This window comes from Trichosurus vulpecula, chromosome 6 (genome assembly GCF_011100635.1).
Source record: "Trichosurus vulpecula isolate mTriVul1 chromosome 6, mTriVul1.pri, whole genome shotgun sequence".
Lineage (NCBI taxonomy): Eukaryota > Metazoa > Chordata > Mammalia > Diprotodontia > Phalangeridae > Trichosurus > Trichosurus vulpecula.
This window is the reverse complement of record NC_050578.1, coordinates 30,752,817-30,772,934: the sequence shown is the minus strand read 5'-3', so window position 1 is coordinate 30,772,934 and position 20,118 is coordinate 30,752,817. Positions and strand designations below refer to the sequence as shown.

The following is a 20,118-nucleotide window of genomic DNA, read 5'->3' as shown; positions in this document are numbered from 1 at the left end:
ACTCCGCTCAGGAACCTCTAAAAGAAAGCCGTCAATAGAGCATTAATATCGTTTACTCAAACCAAACCATAGCTCTTGATGGTGTCATCTCTGTCATATTTCACTATTATGTTTTTGTGGGTATATACTCCTATGTTAATAAAGGGCAAGAATCAGGTAGGCTATGCAGAGCGTCTCAAAAGTCTTAGTACAGTTTAAGGGCTTAACAACTTTGGAACACCCTGCGTATAGACACAACCATCATACTTGTGTATGTGTCCTCAATTTTTATTACAATGCCTGGTGTGTAGTTGGCATTTAATAAATCTTTCTTAATTATATGTGTGTATGTATGTGTGCAGAGAAAGGGAGAGACAAGGGGGGGAAGGAGAGAGAGGAAGGGAGGGGGGAGGGAGAAAGAGGGAGGGAGGGAATGGGAGGGGGAGAGAGAGAGAGAGAGAGAGAGAGAGAGAGAGAGAGAGAGAGAGAGAGAGAGAGAGAGGAAGAGAGAGAGAATAGAAAAATACAGACAGAGAAAGAGAATAATAGAGACAGAGAGACACAGGAGGGAGGTAACGGGGGGGGGGGAGAGGACAGCAAAGACAGAAAGAAGAATAACAGCAAAGAGAGAAGCAGAGATAGAAAAAAAAGTAGAGATAGAGAGGAAAACAAAGACAAAGTGACAGATCCAACATCATAGTGAATAGAGAGCTAGCCTTAAAGCCAGAGAAACATGGGTTTCTCTGATATATACTGATATAGCTACAGTATAGAAACATCTATAGCTATATCCGCCTATATGTGTGTATCAGTGTATATCTATGTGTGACTCAAAGCAAATCGCTCAACTTCTCAATGTCCCAGGCAATTCTCTAAAACTGAATCGCTAAGCAATTATCAGTCTGCATGAATAGAGCGAATCTCCCACCCAGGAGTCCTCTATGGTGAAAATATCCATTATACATAATATATATGTATATCATACATATATAGACATATATTATATAGATAAACACATATGTGTGTATATCACACACATATATTATGTATAATGTATACATCTCATATAGATGGATAAACACACAGTTAAATGGACAGAGTTGTTGCCATATGCTCAATAACACATTCTAATTACAATGTCTTTCCCATAAAGCTCTCCAGGATGTGCACCCAGCCCTTCCTACCTTCGCTCGTGCCTAAAGTACCTAGCTGTGTATCAAACAAGGAGGTAAGTAAGGAAAACAACAAGGGGCCAGGTGCTGCTTTAAGAAAGCCCTAGGAAGTGGTAACCTGAAGCCTCCTCCTTTCTGTGCCCAGGAATGGGCAGAGGGAGAGTGCACGGAGCAAATGCATTTCTTGTAAACTCCCTGGCGTCCAGACTTTCTCTTACTACCAAAGTTGGAGCTCTCCTTTCCGGGGGTGGGGGGGGGGGGTAGCGGGGGTGGGGGGGGTAGGGCTTGTGACGTCACTCCCTAACAGGGATAAAGTGGAGAGGCTGCAAGGCTGCCACTGTGGGACGAGAAGGGAAGCTATCTCAAGACTTAGATTGTTAGCTGTCCTTTTGGGAAGAGGTGCTGTTGGCAGGACCTTCTTCCACACCACCCCTATCCATAGGGGGGACAGGAAAGGTGCCACTCGTGGGAGCCCAAACGAAAGGACATCATGCCACAGAATGTCATTCTCCCAGGCCCTGCGCCCTGGGGATTCAGGCTTTCAGGAGGGATAGATTTTAATCAACCTTTAATCATCACCAGGGTAGGTGTTTGTTTCCCTCTCTTACTTTCTCCGCAAGGGAGGCGTTTCTGCTTCACTTCTTGGTCTTTCGGCTTTCTAAGAGCTGCAGAAGTCTGTCCAGTGAGCACTGAATGGAACCTAACCTGGGGAGGGTGGGAGGGAACTATTGTTTCCTGGACATCAGAGCGCAGAGGTAGGAAGATAGTGGAAATCAGGAAAGTTTGGCTTTGGCTGATGACGGAAAAGGGAAGAAGAGCAGGAGCTTGCTAAATAGTTTACACTGTCAGAGTGAAATGATCTCTTCAAACTTGGCTCCTGTTTGCTGGAAGGCAAGGAAGGGAAATTCACTGGTTTGAAGTCAAGACCCTGGGGAGGGACAGTAGTGATGGGGTGGTTTCCCAAAGTTCAGGAAAGGTGAATATGGCAAGTCCAAGAAGCTGTGACGCCCTGCCCCTCACTCCTCAGCCTTTAACTCCCTTTCCTTTTAATTGCATGTTTATGTGATCTCTGACAGGGAGAAAAAAGGGGAGAAAAGAGCAGAGATTTGGCAGCTGTTCCTTTGGGTTAGGCATGTTTATCTTCTCCTGATGTAAATTTCATCTGGGAGATACAGGCAATGCATAGCCTAGGTTGGCCAACTCAAGTTTGGAGAATTATCAGCACAGATAGGAAAGATAATGCTAACGTGTGTTCCTGTTTTTCTAGGCATTTTGAATAATTTTCCAAGACTAAAATTGTTAAGTTGAACTTCCAAGAAAACCTGTCGGATAAGTGATAGTGAGTCAGTAATATGCCTGCCTAATAACATAATATTTTTAAATTTTTTCTATAAAATTCCATCTTTCTTTTGCTTAGAAATACTTCAAGTATTTTCTCATAAGTAAAAGATTTTAGAAGTGGAGAGAGTACTGGACTCAGATCCAGGAAGACCTAGGTTTAAATGCCTCCTCAGACATCCAAGGGGAGAGTCAAACCTGGCATTTCTTCTGCATGGTGAACTCTAAAGCTGGGTGACCCTCAACCAGTCACTTAATGTCCCTTACATCAGTTTCCCTATCTGTACAAGGAAGAAGTTGGTCTCAATGGCTTCTAATGTCCCTTCCAACTCTGCCTCTATGATATTATGACTCATAGCTATGACAAATAATCTAGAACTTATGAATTATAAAATATATCCTGAGCTAATTGGCTTTTTATAACAATATGATGCTTTACCTTACTAGAAAATTATGTGTATATTTTAGTTACAAACTCTTAAAGAAACTTCCTTGAACTCTTGAAACACTAGAAAAACTAGAAACACTGTCTTAGTTTTTGTCTCTATGCATTCTTTATGCTACAAATGTGCTTAACAACTTGGGGATAATTTAATTTGAAATTCATTGCACAGTGCCTTTGTACAAAGAAAAAACTTCTGTGTTCTATTTCTGTCCTATTCATGCGCTTTCCTGAGAGTGAACAAGAAAATGCCTTCCTCAGATATCTTAAAGAAGCAATGTTTTATACAGAAGCATATTAAGGACCATGTTTCACACATTTCAAAAAATATATTAACATGCTAATGCAAGTTTGTGGTACTAAACAAGCAAAGTTGATTGAAACCAAGAAATGTTCTTAAGCAAATTAAGCAGAAAATACTCTGATGCTTTAGGCCAAGCAATGCCTTTTATGGATTTACAAAGGGGGAAAGTTTCCATTATCTCTTCTCAAAGCTATTTTAGTAGTTTCTAAATCAGTTTTCCTTTACTTATATTAATGAAATAGGTTTCTAAACTTAACAAAGGACAAATTATGTTTGCGTTAACTCCTGAAGAAATAAAGGATTGCATCATAGGCATTGCTCTTGACATGAAACTGACAAGTTCCTGCTGGTATGTAAGGTACCAATTCCTTTTATTCATACAGTTGAAAGATTACCATGACGTTATAATATATTTTTTATTCCAAGGAAACATTTCCATTTGGTTGATTTGAAAGGCTAACGGTAAGAGATTACTTTGCCAGTAACAGTAATAATCGTAACTATTCCTATCTTTTCTGAACTCCTATAGAAGTTCATTACTATATATGCCTTTTACTACTGGTATATTATTTTATGTGCATATCTTGTCTTTCTAACTAGAACATAAGTTTCTAAAGGGTAAGACCCACATCTTCCATCTGCTTTGTACCTTCCCCACACCCCTTCTCCCAAAACCAGGGATACCATTGCATAGAGTAGGCAGTAAAGAAATTTTCAATAATTTTTCAAGGCTTAAGTCAACAATTATTTTTGTGTCTATTCCCATTGAAATTATAAGAAAGACTACAACAGCTCCATTGAACTAGCATCTAAACAAGAAAAATTGTTATCCATATATTTCCAAACATTTGGTGTTGTATAGACAAAATCTGGTTTTGTTTTTCGGTTTTTTCATTTTTTCTACATTATGGAATCACAAGGGATAGGGCGGTTTAAGGAAACCTGTTGAGGTTGAAAACTGTTATTAGTTTTTGGGGAGGGGGAAGCCAAATCTATGATTTCACCAGCATAGGGAGCTTTAATGTAGAAATCCCCTCCGTTGTGTATATCAGCAACTTATCTGTAAATTATAATCTCCAATGGCTGCGTGAGGGACTGAGATATTAAGCAATTTGCCCATGGTCATACAGCTAGCATAATTCAGAGGTAAGATTTAAACCAGGTCTTCCTAATTCCATGGTCAACCTTCTGTTCATTATGCCACATTGCCTCTCAGACATGGCTTAAATTGTCAAAAGTATTATCTATTTAAATGGGAATCATTCAGTGACAAGTTTCCTGTTCGTATGTAAGAATTCACTGGAGGTCTGCTTGTCTGGCTCTCAAAAAAGTTGGGCTTTACAATCAGTTTACAGATTCAATTTGGGGCTAGAGACATCTGTATTGTTTGGCAGTTTTTTAGTTGTTGAATTCAGTAACAGCTCAGGGGCAGTTGCATCTATGTGATACCAAATGATTGAACAATTTTCTTTGCCATTTTTCAACTGCTTGTTTTCTGTGATGCCCAGCATAGCCTGAATATTTTGTGGACCTACTTTGACAATCTGGAAAGCCCATGGATCCCTTCTCAGAATAAAGCTTTTAAATAATTGAAGGAAATGCCAAATGTTATTTAGAAGTTCATGAAAATAAAGATGTATTTTTTTTTCTTTTAAGTTCACAGACCCTCTGAAATTTGTCCATGGATACCTTAGATGTCCTTGGACCCTGAGTTAAGAGACCCCTATCCCACTCCCCAATCTAAGACATCTAGGAGTGGGAAAGCACATCCACCTCAAAAGACTCCACGTCTTCACCATTCAAAGACAAAGGGGCAGGTAAAAGAACCAATACACCATTGATATACCAAAAGCCCAGCCCCTGACCAAAATATTTTTACTGCTGCTGTTGCTATTTCTTTGAGCCATGTTGGCTCAGCTATTAACTTGGCTAAAAAATTGTGTAGTCAGTAGATTCACTAAAAGGAAAAGCTGGATGTTTGGGGTGCCTTAGCGATCACACAATCACCAACTCCATAATTGATTTAAACTTTGAAAAGTATTTTGGAACTGCCACACAGATGCAACCACAATAAAATCATTGTCATGAATATTTGCTCTAGACCAAAATTTAATTATTAGAAATACTTCGACACAAAAGCTAAAAAAAAATTTTCCAAGGTTATTTTGATATACTGAATTTACTTGCATACTCGTCACTTTTTTCCCCTCTAAAATGGAGGGAGGAGGACTTATGCAAACAAGTACATGGGTCATGATCCATTCTGATGTAGTGGAAAGAAGATTTGAAATAGACTATCTAAGATATAGTACAGGTGACTTGGCTTCAACCTCCCCTTGTTGAAAAATAAGGGAGTTGGTCTAGTTCAGTGGGGTCAAACTCAAATAGAATCCCTGAAGATTGCATATTGACTCAGAAAACTACATGTTTGTATATTTCTTTTTTATTAATACATGGACACACTAAAATCAGATTGGAACTATCCTTTAATTCTACATTCAAGAATGTTGAGGGCCACATGTTTAATATCTCTGGTCTATGACCTCCAAGGTTCCATCCAGCTCTAAATTTGTGGATGATCTTACACTGGCAGCTAGGTAGCGCAGTGCATGGAGGGCAGGGCCTGGAATCAGGAAGACTCATCTTCCTGAGTTTAAATCTGACCTCAGACATTTACTAATAGTGTGACCCTGTTTGCCTCAGTTTCCTCATTTGTAAAATGATCTGGAAAAGGAAATGGTAAACCACTCCAGTATCTTTGCCAAGAAAACCCCAAATGGGGTCGAGAAAAATCGGACATGAATGAAAAACAACTGAATGATCTTATATGATGATCACCTCCCATGACTTTAAGGTCACTCTCCATGATCTTAAATCTTGAGATTCTTTTCCACCTTCCATTTACAGTGACCAAGAAAATCAGTGGTGAAATTATTCATTGCTACATAGTGCAGCTCTTCTAAAAAGTATTTCTTTCCTCATGTTCCTGAAAAAAACAAGGCTTTCAAGATGGTTTGATTGTATTTTGTAAGGGAAAAGTGAGGAAAACAGAATGGTTTTCAAATAACAAAAAGGTTTGTTTTCATGTAAGATTTCCTTTCCTGCATTAGGTTTGGGATTTAAATGTCTTTGATTCCAGAGGAAGAAGGATCAGGCAGTTGCTTCACCCTCAGTGTGCTAGTGACCTTTCCCTCAACAGATCCAGGGATGCATTTCAAGAAATAGGCAGCTCTACACTTCTCATCCAATGGACAGAGGAAGAAGATAGATCCAGTAGTGAGGGAGAAAGTAACTAAAAATTATCCATTGAGATACAGAAATGAATCATGACTCTCCCTTTCCTTCCCCACTCTAACAGTAGCTGACTGTTCTTTTAATTTAATTCATTATCAGCATGGATAGATGGCAAGAATTCTATTTAGACTGACCTCTGTTTGTAACATGGTTGCTGTTTCAGAGTAGAGGGGGAAAACACTATGGGGACATGCATCACATAGGGAAAATATTTTTCTAAGATTTTCTGCTCAAAATAAGGGAGGAAAAAATAAAAGGGAAAACAGCCCAGTAAATTTAAAAAATCAGGTAAATGAATAAAGCAATATGGAAAGTAATTATTAATATAATATAAATATCAATTATGCATGTTTTTATGCTCGTATGTATTTATTTTAGGGGCCATAAGAAATTAAATAACTCATTTAAATAACCATTCAGGACATGACTGTCACAGAAGAGATTAAAATTCTATCTACACTACTCAAAAGAAACCAAAATTTACATACCTTTCACAAAGATCACCCCACTGCCACCCACTCTAAATCAGGACATTATTTCTTCTCATCTACATTTTTAATTGATTTCCTAACAGTTTTCTCAAGCCCCACCCCTACCCCATCTCAAATCCATATTTCACACTGCTTCCAGTATAATTAATTCCAATATAACTCTCTAATCATGTCACTCCAGAAACTTCATTGACCCCTGAGGCTGATGTTTAAGATTCTTTATTATCTTCGCATCTCTGTGTCCAGCCTCGTCTCATGCCACTCACCTTGATAGGATTGTAAAATTTTAGAGTTGGAAGGAACTTTAAAGTGGTGAACTGACTTGTCAAGGTCACACAGGTAACAATCACGGGACTCTTATCCAGGTCTTCTGATTCCAAAATCTGGTGAGCCTCCGACTACTTCTACTACAAAATAAACTCTATATTCCTCCCTCCCCTCCTTCCTTCCTCCCTGGTCACATGGTATGGAAGAGGGATAATCAATAGACAACCTATATGTTGCATTGGTATCCTTACCGTGTTGAGAGGACCTGAGAAAGGACTCCAGTGCATGAACATGAACAAGAGTTGCCTAGAATAGTCAGTCAAGGATGGGTTGTGTCCCCCATCCTTGGAGAGAATGCCCACATTGACAACATAGATCCATTTGAGAATTTCAGTATTTTGAATCAGCATTCAAAATAATTACCTGACGTCTTTAGCCTGAAAGAAGTCATGTGGAGATTAAAGTAGATGTAAGGAAGAAGGGAATATAGAGTTTATATTCCCCTCTATTCTCTGCTCTCACTCTGCCCGCCTCTTTATCCAAGTTTTCCTGATGCCTGAAATGGATTAATCCCTTACTTTCCCATTGCTAGATTCCTTCCGTTCCTTCAAAAAGCCAGCTCAGGTGACCCTGTTCCACCGAAGGCTTCCTTAGCTCCCCCAGCTAAAAGGCATCTCTTCTCATACTCCTCAGAGTACTTGTACTTGCCACGTGCTCTCTGCTATCACTGGTAGACTTGCCTTTTCCACCACCAGAGTGAAGGTTCCTTGACAGCAGTTTCAGTATTATAAATCTTTTTTGTGTCCTAAGTGCCTTGTAATTTATACATGCTTAGTAAATGTTGAATATTTAATCCCATAATATTTATTATTAGACTATTTAGAGCCAATGTCACTCATCAAAACAAAAAAGAAGAAATGGCTTCCTTAGCACAACGAAAAGGCTTTGTTAAGGAAAGAATAATACTAAGAATTGACACGCACGTAGTGCTTTACACACATTATCTTGCTTGAGTCTCTTCAGCATCCCTGTGAGGGAGGGATAACAGGTATCACTATCCCCATTTTAACTGGAGACTGAGGAAACAGGCTCAGAGAGTTTAACTGCTGTCTCCATGGTTACACAGTTACTGTGTCAAAGGCAGGATTCAAATCCAGCTCTCTCCTGACTCCAATCTAAATTTTTTTTCACTCTACAACACGACTACTTTCAGGCTAAAGATGTCAGGTAATTAGTTTGAATGCTGATTCAAAATACTGAAATTCCCAATGAACCTACGATGTCAATGTGGGCATTCTCTCCAATGATGAGGGACACAAGCCATCCTTGCCTATCTATCCTAGGCAACTCCTGTTCATGTCCTTCTGTGGGTTACAGCCAATGCACTGGAGTCCTTTCCCACCTTCTCTTGACATGGTAAGGATACCAGTGGAACACAGAGGCTGTCTGTTGACTATCCTTCTTTCACATCATGTGACCAGAGAGGAAGAAAAGCAGGATGGAAAGAAAGAAGGAAATCAGGAGGGAAGGAAGGAAACAAGAATTTATTAAGCATCTACTACATACCGGTCAGTATACTAAGCACTTTGTTGTTGTAAGTCGTGTCCAAATCTTCATGACTCTGCGGACTATGTTATCCATGGGTTTTTCTGGCAAAGATACTGGGATGGTTTGCCATTTCCTCCTCCAGTGGATTAAGGCAAACAGAGGTCAAGTGACTTGCCCAGGGTCACACAGCTAGTAAGTGTTTGAGGCTAGATTTGAACTCAGTTCTTCCCGACTCCAGGCCTGGTGCTCTAGCCACAGAGACTTCTAGCTACCCACTTTAATACTGCACTAAGTGATTTACAAATATTATCTCATTTGGTCTTCATAACAATTTCAAGCTAGTGACATCTCTCCTATGTGTTTCTCAAAGACAGTGAGAAACCATCTCCACAATTTATTTCAGGACATAGGTTGTGGTTCATCCAGGCCTTGTGACTTGGACTTTTGGAGGGCAGATAAGAGTGTTCTTACCATCTCCTCATTTATACTAGGCTACAATTCCTTCATGTCTATTTTCAGTCTATCCTCCCCAGTCTATCCTATCCCCTCTGAATATTGTTTTACTTGGGAGAGAAAACAGAAACAAAATAGGGACAAATTAGTTCTTCCTCCTCTCCATTACCATCTTCCCACCCAAGCCACACATGGGTCCAGTTCTTTCCTCGGTCTTTTTCTGGGATCATTGCTGTAAGTGGGGAAGAAAGAGAGACCCAGAGAGGCTAGTTTTCTTAAGGCCCCACTGTAACAGAGATGGTATTTGAATCCCTGTCTTACTCCAGAGCTAGTGTGTGTTTGTGTATGTATATATGTGTATATGTATACATACATACATATATATATACTGCTATAGCATGCCTCTCTCTCTCTCTCTATCTATCTATCTATCTATCTATCTATCTATCTATCTATCTATCTATTCTGCTATACTATGCCTCCTTGTTTTTATTCATCCATCCAAAAACCCTGTTTCAGGCTCTCATCACCTCTGAACTTCTGTAATAATCTCACAGGAGTGGTGGACCTGCAGCGTCAAGGTCACAGTCACATGTGGTCCTCTAGGTCCTTCTGTTAAACTTGAACTCAGTCAAAAGACCTCATCCAAGGACCTGGAAAGCTACATGTGGCCTTGAAGCCGTGGGTCCCCTGCTCCTGTATCTAACAGATCACCTGCTTCCCATTTCCCCCTTTCCAATTCATTTTTAAAGAGTTGCCAATCAGTACAGCTGTTAATTGCCTGTCGTAAGGCAACTGCTTATAGAAAGCCTCATACCCAGTTTTAATTAGTCGTCTTGATGTTGTTCTTACAAAGCTGAGCCACTCGTTTGCATTCGTCTGCAATTACCTGCCTTCGCTTCCACCTATGGTACCTATCCAAATCCATTATTTTAAGATACGAATTAATGGAAATGTTAGCTCTCTGTCCCACCAAACTGGGCTCCACAGACACCCACCTCCTTTACTGCCTCATTGGAACAACTATGTCACTGGTGACTGTGTCACCAAAATTCCATTCTTGAAAATCTCCAGTCCTTCTTTATCTGGCTTCCCTTTGAGAGTCCCTCTAGGCCGTCTCACTGAACTCCTTGAAATCTGCTTTCCCCAAATCTAGAGTACACGTCAGACTCCGTCTGGTGTTTCACTCCTTATCTGTCAAAAATTCTAAGATAACACGGTCGCTGCCTTCAAGTTTTCCATCATCTCTCCTCTGCCAACTCTGCTCTTCCTTACTGGCCAGACCCAGGTCCAGAACAAGATTTTTCTTTGTCATTTCCTCTCTACCTTCCTGGAGATAAAATTTTCAGTGAAGCAAGTCAAGAATGTCTTAGCTGTTCTGCTTTTAGCACAGAGAAAAATTCTCTCCAGCTGATGTCAGGAGAGTTCCCCATCACAATTATTTTGTATGACAGTTATGTCTGTGTGTACTATTGCCCCCTACTAACTCTTAGCAGGGCATAAAAGAGGCAATGTGATATAATGGCAAGAAAACTATAGCTATGTTCAAAGTTCTGCCTCTGACTCACATAGACTGCATGATCCTGGACCAATCATTTAACCTCTTGGTGCTCTATATAACTCTGTAAGATGCCAATTTGTAAAAGTAGGAGTTTCCACATCTGAAAGTTCCCAATACCAATCAAATTACGAGTCTAGTCTCTATCCTACTAAATTGCAATACTGTGAAGGTTGGTTGAGCTATTTTTTACATCTGATATTGATTGCATCAGCCCTGCACAAATAGGCACCTAATTATATTTATAATTGAATAGACTCACCTATTTTTTTCCATTTAATGTGATTTTAGAAAGAGAAACAGAAAGAGAGGGGAAAAAAGAGAGAAGAAGGAAGGAGGAAGAGAAAGGAAGGAAGGAAGGAAGGAAGGAAGGAAGGGGCAAAGCCATCTTTAAATCAGGGAAACAAACATACTATTAACTCTTACCTAACCATTGGAAATAACCAGGTGCCATCACCTATCACAGATGGCTATGGAATTTAGGTACAAGGGAAGTATCTAAAGTGGGGGAGGGGGAGAAATCTTGATGGTAAAAATTGCAAATCAAATGTTTTAAAACATCAAATTCCACAAAAAGAAATGGAAATTATTACATAACTAGAGCACTGAATTGGCATCTGTATTTTTTGATTACAGCACTGATTAAGGCAGTCAACCTTTGCATCTCAATTTCTCTATTTTAACAATGGAAGATGCATTTTACGTATCATAGGATGAGGACTATAACATAATGGCTAAATTATCATTAGTTAATTTTAGGGGTAACTGGTGTGTCAAGTTGAGTAAATCTGACTTGAGATTATGGACACACTGTACCTGTTTTATATTTCCTTCTTCCCTCAGGGAGGGGGAGGTCACTTAGCAATTAATTTCATAGGAATGGGGGGCAGAGTATCCATGACCCAAGAGGTTGCTTGAGGACTGAGTGGTCCTCAGAATAGATAATAGAATTCAAGCCAGACTGTGTGTGTTGTTTGTGAGGGGACTTGTGAAAGGGATTTGGGAATCCCATTCTGGAATGAGGGGGGATAGGTTTCTGTCTGCTGAGAATCTGCCATAAAGGAACTAGGCACTTAGTTTTTAATTATCTATGATATTTTAGATTAGAGAAGGCCTAGATAATTAAAAACCTATCTCATTTTAGCCTTCTGCCTCCAGCACTCCGTTGTACCCAGGAAAAACTGCAAGTATAGATTGTGTCAATGTGTAGCCTACCCACTTATTGGGGGAAAGAAATGACTCTATTCACATAGAGAACATTAGATCTATGAACATTTTTGTACTCAGCTACCTATTTTAAGGTAAGCTGGTAGAAATTATCAATCAATCCACAAGCATTTATTTAGTGCATATTTGTGCCAGGCACTAGGAATATCAGTATGAAAACAGATCAATCCCTTCCCTCAAGGAGCTTATATTCTTTGGGGAGAGACATATATGTAGATATGTTTTATACAAAGTAATTCAGTAGGGGTCTGGAATGCACTAAAAGTTGGTTGAGCTTGAGCTAAGTGTAAGCTAACAAGAAATTCCAACAAGGAATTTTAAATTATGCTGATAATTTCTTCATCTTTCTATTACTCATTTGGCTCATCTGTTGCTATGGCTTAATTTAAGCTTGAATATGTGATGGTCTCATGACAGCCTCATTGCATTACTTTAAAAGCCTTTTTTCTTCAATTTTTAAAACTAGAAGGGACCTTATCTAGTGTGCTCTCTTCATTGTACAGAAGAAAGAGGCTCAGAAAGGTTCAAAAACTTACCCTAAGTAACTCAGTTCATTAGGGATATATTGTATAATAACTGGTACATACTGCACTATATGTCTAAGGTCACTTACTACTAAGCTATAAAGGGAGTTGCTGCATTGTTTACTTCCAACCATTGACATAGTGCTATTAAAATTAGGCAATGTGATGGCCAGCCTTAGATCAAAAGCCAAGAAAAGAAGGGAGCAAGATGATTTTTCCTCCCTCCATCCTCACTCTCTTTCTGAAGCATTTTCTCTTCCCAACCAACAACTCCAATCCTGGAAGAAATGTTCTACTCAATTCCCTAAATGACAAGATAAAATCAAGGCAAAGGTCTCTCCCAACAAACTCCAGTGTCTTCAGAGTCATTCAATAATGAGATTAACAATAAAAGCCACTTAGTGTCAATTTGAGTCACCTGGAGTCAAGATGTTGGATGTTGGTGCCAACTTTCTTCATTTGTCAAAGGATGGTCTTTATGGTCCCTTCCAGCTCTCACATTCTAAGAAAAATCCATATGTCTATCACCAACTCTCCATTTGCACAAATGGATTTATCATTTTCCACAAATTATATATGCAAGCCCAACTGATTTCCAAAATCCGGATTGTATATTTACAATTAGTGTTTGTTTTAAAATGTCAGAAAAGTTAAATATTTAAAAGAGAAAAGATCACACTTTCCCATGTTTAGACTACCAGGAATAAAGGTATACCCTTGCACATTTAAAAATAGAAAAAGCTTACTGTTTCACCAAATATGTCTAAGGAATATCGAAATCTTAGAATTTATTCTTATCCCTATAAAACAGTTTATATCAGAGGTTCTTAACTTGGAGTTCACAGGCAGACAAGGGCACCATGGAAAGATTTTACGAGGTCTGTAAACTTGGATGGGAAAAAAATGACATCATTATTTTCACTGACATCTAACTGGAATTTAGCATTTCCTACAACTACTGAAAAATATTATTCTGAGAAAGGGTCCATAGGCTACCTCAGAACGCCAAGGGTCCATCTAACACTGCGCCCCCCCCCACACACACACACAACTTCTGGTTTTGATCAGAATTGTTCTCCAGGATGTCCTAGACCCAGGAACACGCTGCTATGGATATAAGAAATACCTAGTATGGAAGTAAGAAAGTTTTTCAATGGCAATAGTCAATAAAATAACTTGACTTGCATAAGGAATAAAGTGCTGTCCTTGGAGCAGAAAATCCTCAATTCAAATCTTCCCTCAGTCTTTCGTGATCAATGGGATTCTAGGCAAGTCAATTAACTACTAGTAACCTTGGTTTCCTAGTCTGTAGAACAAGAATAAGAATAGCTTTTGAATCATAATATTGTCTGAAGACCAAATTAAATTATAAATGTAAAGTTCTTTGCAAATCTTAAAGCGCTAATTATTCCCAGAGGTTTAGGAGTACTTATCTTCTCACAGTACGTGCTGATTCTAATGCAAAATGGGAGTACATTTTGGAGAGCAAAATATATTTCATGTTGTAAAGGTTCATATGAGTCACAAGAAAGCATTTCCTTTGCAAGGATGCACAGTTTCATCTGGGTAAGTATTCTTTCTACCTGTGCTAAACACAGTGTCCTGGTAGATGGTCTTCGCAAGCTGCTGTTCAAAAAAAGATCGTAACCTGAGAGCCAACCTTCCGGTCATGAGTCTCTGTGAACTTAACTAGACTTGGGAAAACCATTTATTGCCAGACTCGCTACTGAAGTCTTTCTAAGAAGGGGTCCATAGGCTTCCTCAGGCTGCCAAAGGGGTCCATGAAAATATGCATGTATGTATATACACATATATGTGTATATGTTACGTATCCATATATGTATATATATATATATATGCATATATATATATATTGTTGTGGTCGTTGTGTTTGTCCTTCATTCTCAAAGAGTTCCACGACATCAGGGAAATGATGATGTGACTTGCAGTTGACTTTGATTTGAGTGAGGGAGGGCCATGCAGTGTCACCAGCCCCGCTTTCTACTCCAGAGCCATCTGGGTCCAGTGGTCTGATATTCACCAGGACAGCTGGAGATGGCCGAGGATGCATTGTGAGACCCTGGCCCTTTCAGGCTAAGGCCTTTTCAGGTTCTCACTTTGAGTGAGGTAAAGCTTATTCAGTGAATAGGCTTCTTTAAGAAGTTAATCAAGAGATGGCCCCTTTAATCAAAACTAAAAAAGAATTTAAATAGGTATATATGTGTATATATGTATATATGTATACGTATACATATATACATATGTGAAGAAGCTTTGTTTTTGATAAAAACTTTTGTTCTTCAGAATGTCCTGTACTCAGGAACACACGGCTACGGATATAAGACCCAGGAACACGCTGCTGTGGATATACCAACAGAATGTAAGCCCTTAGTGGGTTTGCATCCTGCTGATATAACCTTCAAGAATCAATTATACTCAACTACAAGCATATATTAAGGGCCTACAACATTCCAGGCACTAGAAAAAGAGAAATGAAACAATCTCTCTCCTCAAGGACCTTTCATTCTATTGATGGATACCATACATAAGTATATGCAAAACTTATGCAAAATATATTTAAAGTAACTTGTTTGGGGGAAGGCACTAGCAGATGGGGAGGGGGGGCGGTCAGGAGGCAGAAGTGAGGGAGGAGGAAGTCCATTCCAGGCACGGTGATAACCAGGGCCAAGATAGCAAAACGGGAGGCGGAGAAGTGACCTCCATCTTCCAGATTCCATATCATTATGAAGGTCCATATGATCATGAGCCATCAGAGTAAAATGTTAATAGAAGAGTTATTGTATGTGAAACTAAAAAATAAGACAAGTGGATGTGATGGAAAGAGCACCAGACTTAGAGTTAACGAGACTGGCTTCAAATGCCTGGTGTCCTTCTTACTGCTTGTGAGAATAGGGACTAGTTTTCGTCCTTCTTTGTTTCACTAGCTCTTAGCACGGTGACTGGCACATAGTAGGTACCTAATAAGTGTTGGATGACTGACTGACAACCTCTTTGGGTCTCAATTTTCTACTCTATGAAATAGGATTAGACTAGATGATGGTTTTAAACTTAGGAATCTAGAAAGAATTACACGGTAATAATAATTAATTATTATAATTAATGTAGATGGTTTCTTTATTCAGTATAACTTAGTTTCAGGATTAGATGGGAACAAATTATCTCCCACTCACTTCATATGTGTCTTTTATGTACCATTGTGCATACATGTTATTCTTCACACACACACCCTCCCCCACCCACGCACACACCATTAGAATGTAAGCTCTCTGAAGATAGGATTTTCCCCCTTTTCTTCATATCCCTAATGCTTACCACTTTTCTAGTAACGTAGTAAGTACTTAATAAATGTTTATAGATTAATGAGTTGATTGATTGTAAGACAATTTGCACAGATGAACATGATAAACTGGTTTCTATAGTCAGTCCTTCATATATCCAAGGACTCATTTCCCAAGAAGTATAGAATTAAAGACAAACCCTATGTATTATTTTGCCCTGATGTAACAGGTATGTCCAGGCACCTACGTACAACCAACTCAAATTGGCATCAATAGCTAGAGGGTGTTTCTATATGGGAACAAGCTTTTATTGTGTCAAGCTATGAATTGGAATACCTATTCAGAGAGAAGATGTCAGTGGGGCAATCATGTGAGTGTGGTGCCATGGCTGATTGCTCAAGTTAAAAAACCAACAGTCTCTACTACTTCTTGTTCTAAAACATTTTATCCCTTGAATCACTACTGCCACACCCCTAAATATAATCCTTTAACTTTATGCAAGATGTGAGTTTTAAAGATAAAGCAGCATCATGCTGACTAAAAGGTTTCAAACAAAACCTGAAAACATTTTTGCACTTGACCTTATATAAATAAGATACTTTCATATAATACAAATTAACGAATCAATCAATAGATAAATAAATGAAGGAAGGAAGGAACTGGGCTAAATGCTGGGAAAGCATACAGAAAGATAATCTCTTCCCTAAAGAAGATTACATTCTTTTAGATTTTGTTTTCATTTTGGGGGGAGGGAGAGTTTCTCATCTCTCCCACCTCCTAAACTTTATACTGGCTGTCTCCCATATTTGAAATACTTTGCCTTCTTACCCCTGCCTCTTTTTTCCTGGCTTCCTTTAAGACTCAGCTCAAGTGATATTTTCTGCAGGGAGCCTTTCTCAGTCCCCCCAAATTATTAGTTCTTAAATCCTCTCAGATTATCTTCCATCTACTCCGTCTGTCTCTCTTTTATGTCTGTCTCTCTCCATCTTCTCTCTCTCTCTCTCTCTCTCACTCTCTCTCTCTCTCTCTCTCTCTGTCTCTCTCGCTCTCTATCTCTCTCCCTCTCTAACAAGGATTTAAAAAAAATCAATTCGTCCCTCTAACTACTCCTCCTTGAGCAAGTTTTTAAAAAATCTTAAAAAAAAATCCTTCAATACATATCCATGTAGTCCGGCAAAACAGATTCCCACATTAACCATGTCCAAAATTATGTTTCTTTCTACGTTTTGAGTTCATCGGGAGGTAAACAGTATGTTTCATCTTCACTCTTTTGGACTTGTGGTTTGTCATGGCATTGATCAAAGTTCCAAAGTGTTTCAAAGTTGTTTTTCTCTATAATTTTGTTATCATTGTATAAATTGTTTTCCTAGATCTACTCATCTCATTCTAGTTGTTCGTAAAGTTCTTTATGAACTTTATCAGGTTTCGTCTGAAAATGTCCATTCCATTATTTATAGTACAATATCCTATTGTATTCACATGCCTGAATTTGTTTAGCCATTCCTCAATATAATGACACTCCCCTAATTTTCAAATTTTGGCTATGTTGGAAAGCACTGATGTATGTGTGCTTGTGTCTATTTGTACATATGGGTACTTTTACTCTTTCTTTCATTTCTTTAGGGTATAGGCCAAATTATAGTATATAGATGGGTCAAGGGGTATGTACAGTTTGGTGATTTTTTTTGGCTATAGTTCCAAATTGCTTTCCAAGATGTCTGTCAGACATATATTACTTATATGACTCTTAGCCACTATAATTATAAATTGCAAAACATTGGGGGATTTGTATTGATAGAGGTACTTTTCTTGTGAGGAGATCCCTACACAGAACAAATCATAGAATCACAGTAATTATCTAATACAATTACTTCATTTTGCAAATGAGGAAACTGAAGTCTGACGTCATTAAATGACTTGCCCAAGGTTGCTCAGCTTGTATATGAGAGCTAGAATTCAGGCCTCCTGAATCCTAGCCCACTGTTAATTACATCTCACCCCATGTCTGCCTTCATACTGAATTGAAATACAAATGCATGCATAAAAGCCTCAACATTACTGAATATTAATTTTTTTCTGAACTGGAACACCAACCCAAAGAAAGCATTTCCATATTCTGATATAACATAAAAAGAGAATTATATATAAAACCATGATTATCCATTTCACACCATTCGCTTGTTTTTAAATATGTTAAACTCCACACATTACTTTCAAAGCTTTCCTGCTTGTCTGTGCTTCCTTCTGAACATTGCTGTGTTCTCTTGCGTAAATTTTTAAAATGTTACAGCAGCCCTCATTGGGTGGGGGTGGGGGGGCATTACTGTTGCTCATACCCACTTGTCCCAACCCCAACCCCTTAAAAACCAAGAAAAAGAGAAGAAAAAAAACTCATTAAAAAAATAAGTACAGTATAAAGTAAAAGAAATCCGCTCTTTGGCTATATCCATTGCCTCACTGCCAGGAGGTTGTCTTCTGTTTCATCATAGGTTCCCGTGGACATTTTTGGTCACTGTATTGATCAGAGTTCTAAAGTCTTACCAAGCTGTTGTTTTCTTCTTTACTATGCTGTGATTGTGTAAATTGTTCTCCTGGTTCTGCTCACTTTACTATGTATCAGTTCATACTATGCAGAATACTCTAATTATTTCTTCCATCACCCTGGATATCAATTTTAAGACTATCGTGATTTCTTACAGATTACTCCAGGAAGCAAGGCCGCAGCCGCCAACCTGTGTCCTGGAGATTTCATTCTGGCCATAGACGGCTTTGGAACAGAGAGCATGACTCATGCTGATGCCCAGGACAGAATTAAGGCAGCAGGCCATCAACTGTGTCTCAAAATTGAAAGGTATCCATTAATAATGGAATCCAAATTTGATCTGTTTCAGGAGAAAATCTGAAATGGACCCATACTTGTGTGTGTGTGTGTGTGTGTGTGTGTGTGTGTGTGTGTGTGTCAGTGTGCAGAGAGAAAGGCCTGGTAGCCAGCTGAGGTAGATGCATGAAAGTGCCATCACTCTAACATTCTAATTAGAAACTTGAGGCTGATTAATTGTATATCTTCCTTTCTACTCAGTACTCTCCCTGCTTCATGCCATGGCTAGCAACATCCTCTGTTCCCCTGCCCCAGCTTATGTCCCAGCCTTCTGCTCACCACATCACCCCCATCATTCAAAACATCACACACACACACACACACACACACACACACACACACACTCCAAAACACGTTAACTGAGGTAACATTTAAATATGAAAAAAAAACAATGGAGAGAGAAAGGAATGTGCCTAGGTATCTAGGCAAAGAAAGGAACTGGGCTTTCTGGGACAGAGAGGGGAAAAGATGTTCCCCAGCCTTCACACAGGAGTATAGGACTGGGGTCCAAGGCTCACCCAGTGAGTTTGCAGTGATACAGCTCCTTCCAGATTTGCCCAAGTAGTTTAGGCAAGTACTGCTATGTAAAGGGCAAGGCCACTTATCCCCCCACTCTTATCCCTAGCTTGGGGATATTTGCTTTTCTTTCCTCCTTCCACTGTAATCTTTAGAAACCTTAAATCAATCAATAAGCATTTATTAAGTGCCTACTATGTGCCAGTCACTGAGATAAGCACTGGGGATACAGAAAGAAACAAAAGATAGTCCTTGCCCTCAAGGAGCTTACAATCTAATACGGAAAACAAAATGCATACAAATATATACAAAGTGAGCTATATACAGGAAAAATAGGAAGTAATCAACAGAGGGAATGCACTAGAATTAATGCCAACAAACTCCCTTCAATCCTCTTACGCTCCTGCTTCTTAGCATCACAGAAAGGGGGCTTTCCTTAAGTGACATTTCTTACCGATCTCTCCAATACTCTCATTCTTTTTCTCCCCTCTCCTCCACCCACTCACTGGGCCAAGAGGGAGAACTGACCTATCTCTTACTCCCCATTGTAACTTCTAGACTAGAATTTCTTAACCTGAGGTCTACAGACCCCAACTGACCTTCAGGGAGTCAAAGTCTGTGAATAGATTTCAGGGTATCCACGAACTTAGATGGAACAAAGTTGTATCTTTATTTTTCATTAACCTTTAACAAAAATTTGGCATTTCCTTAAATTACAAATGATTTTTTAAAAAGGATTATCCTGAGAAGAGATCCATAGGTATGTCCCCAGATTGCCCAAGGACTCTATGACAGAAAAAGTTAAGAACCACTACATTAGACCCTTGC

General features: G+C 39.0%; 1 protein-coding gene across 3 annotated transcripts in view; it reads left to right on the top strand.

Moving 5' to 3' along the window:
• Window positions 1-1,446: 1,446 nt before the first annotated feature.
• PDLIM3 (PDZ and LIM domain 3) overlaps window positions 1,447-20,118 on the top strand; it is a 62,787-nt gene continuing 44,115 nt past the window's right edge. For 2 of the 3 annotated variants that reach the window (XM_036764919.1, XM_036764917.1), the window contains exons 1-2: window positions 1,474-1,734; window positions 18,596-18,747. In XM_036764919.1, coding sequence (XP_036620814.1) covers window positions 1,642-1,734; window positions 18,596-18,747 — 245 coding nt within the window. In that variant the 5' untranslated portion in view covers window positions 1,474-1,641. Of the gene's footprint in view, window positions 1,735-18,595; window positions 18,748-20,118 lie in introns of all 3 variants that reach the window. The other variant, XM_036764918.1, reaches the window with a different exon arrangement.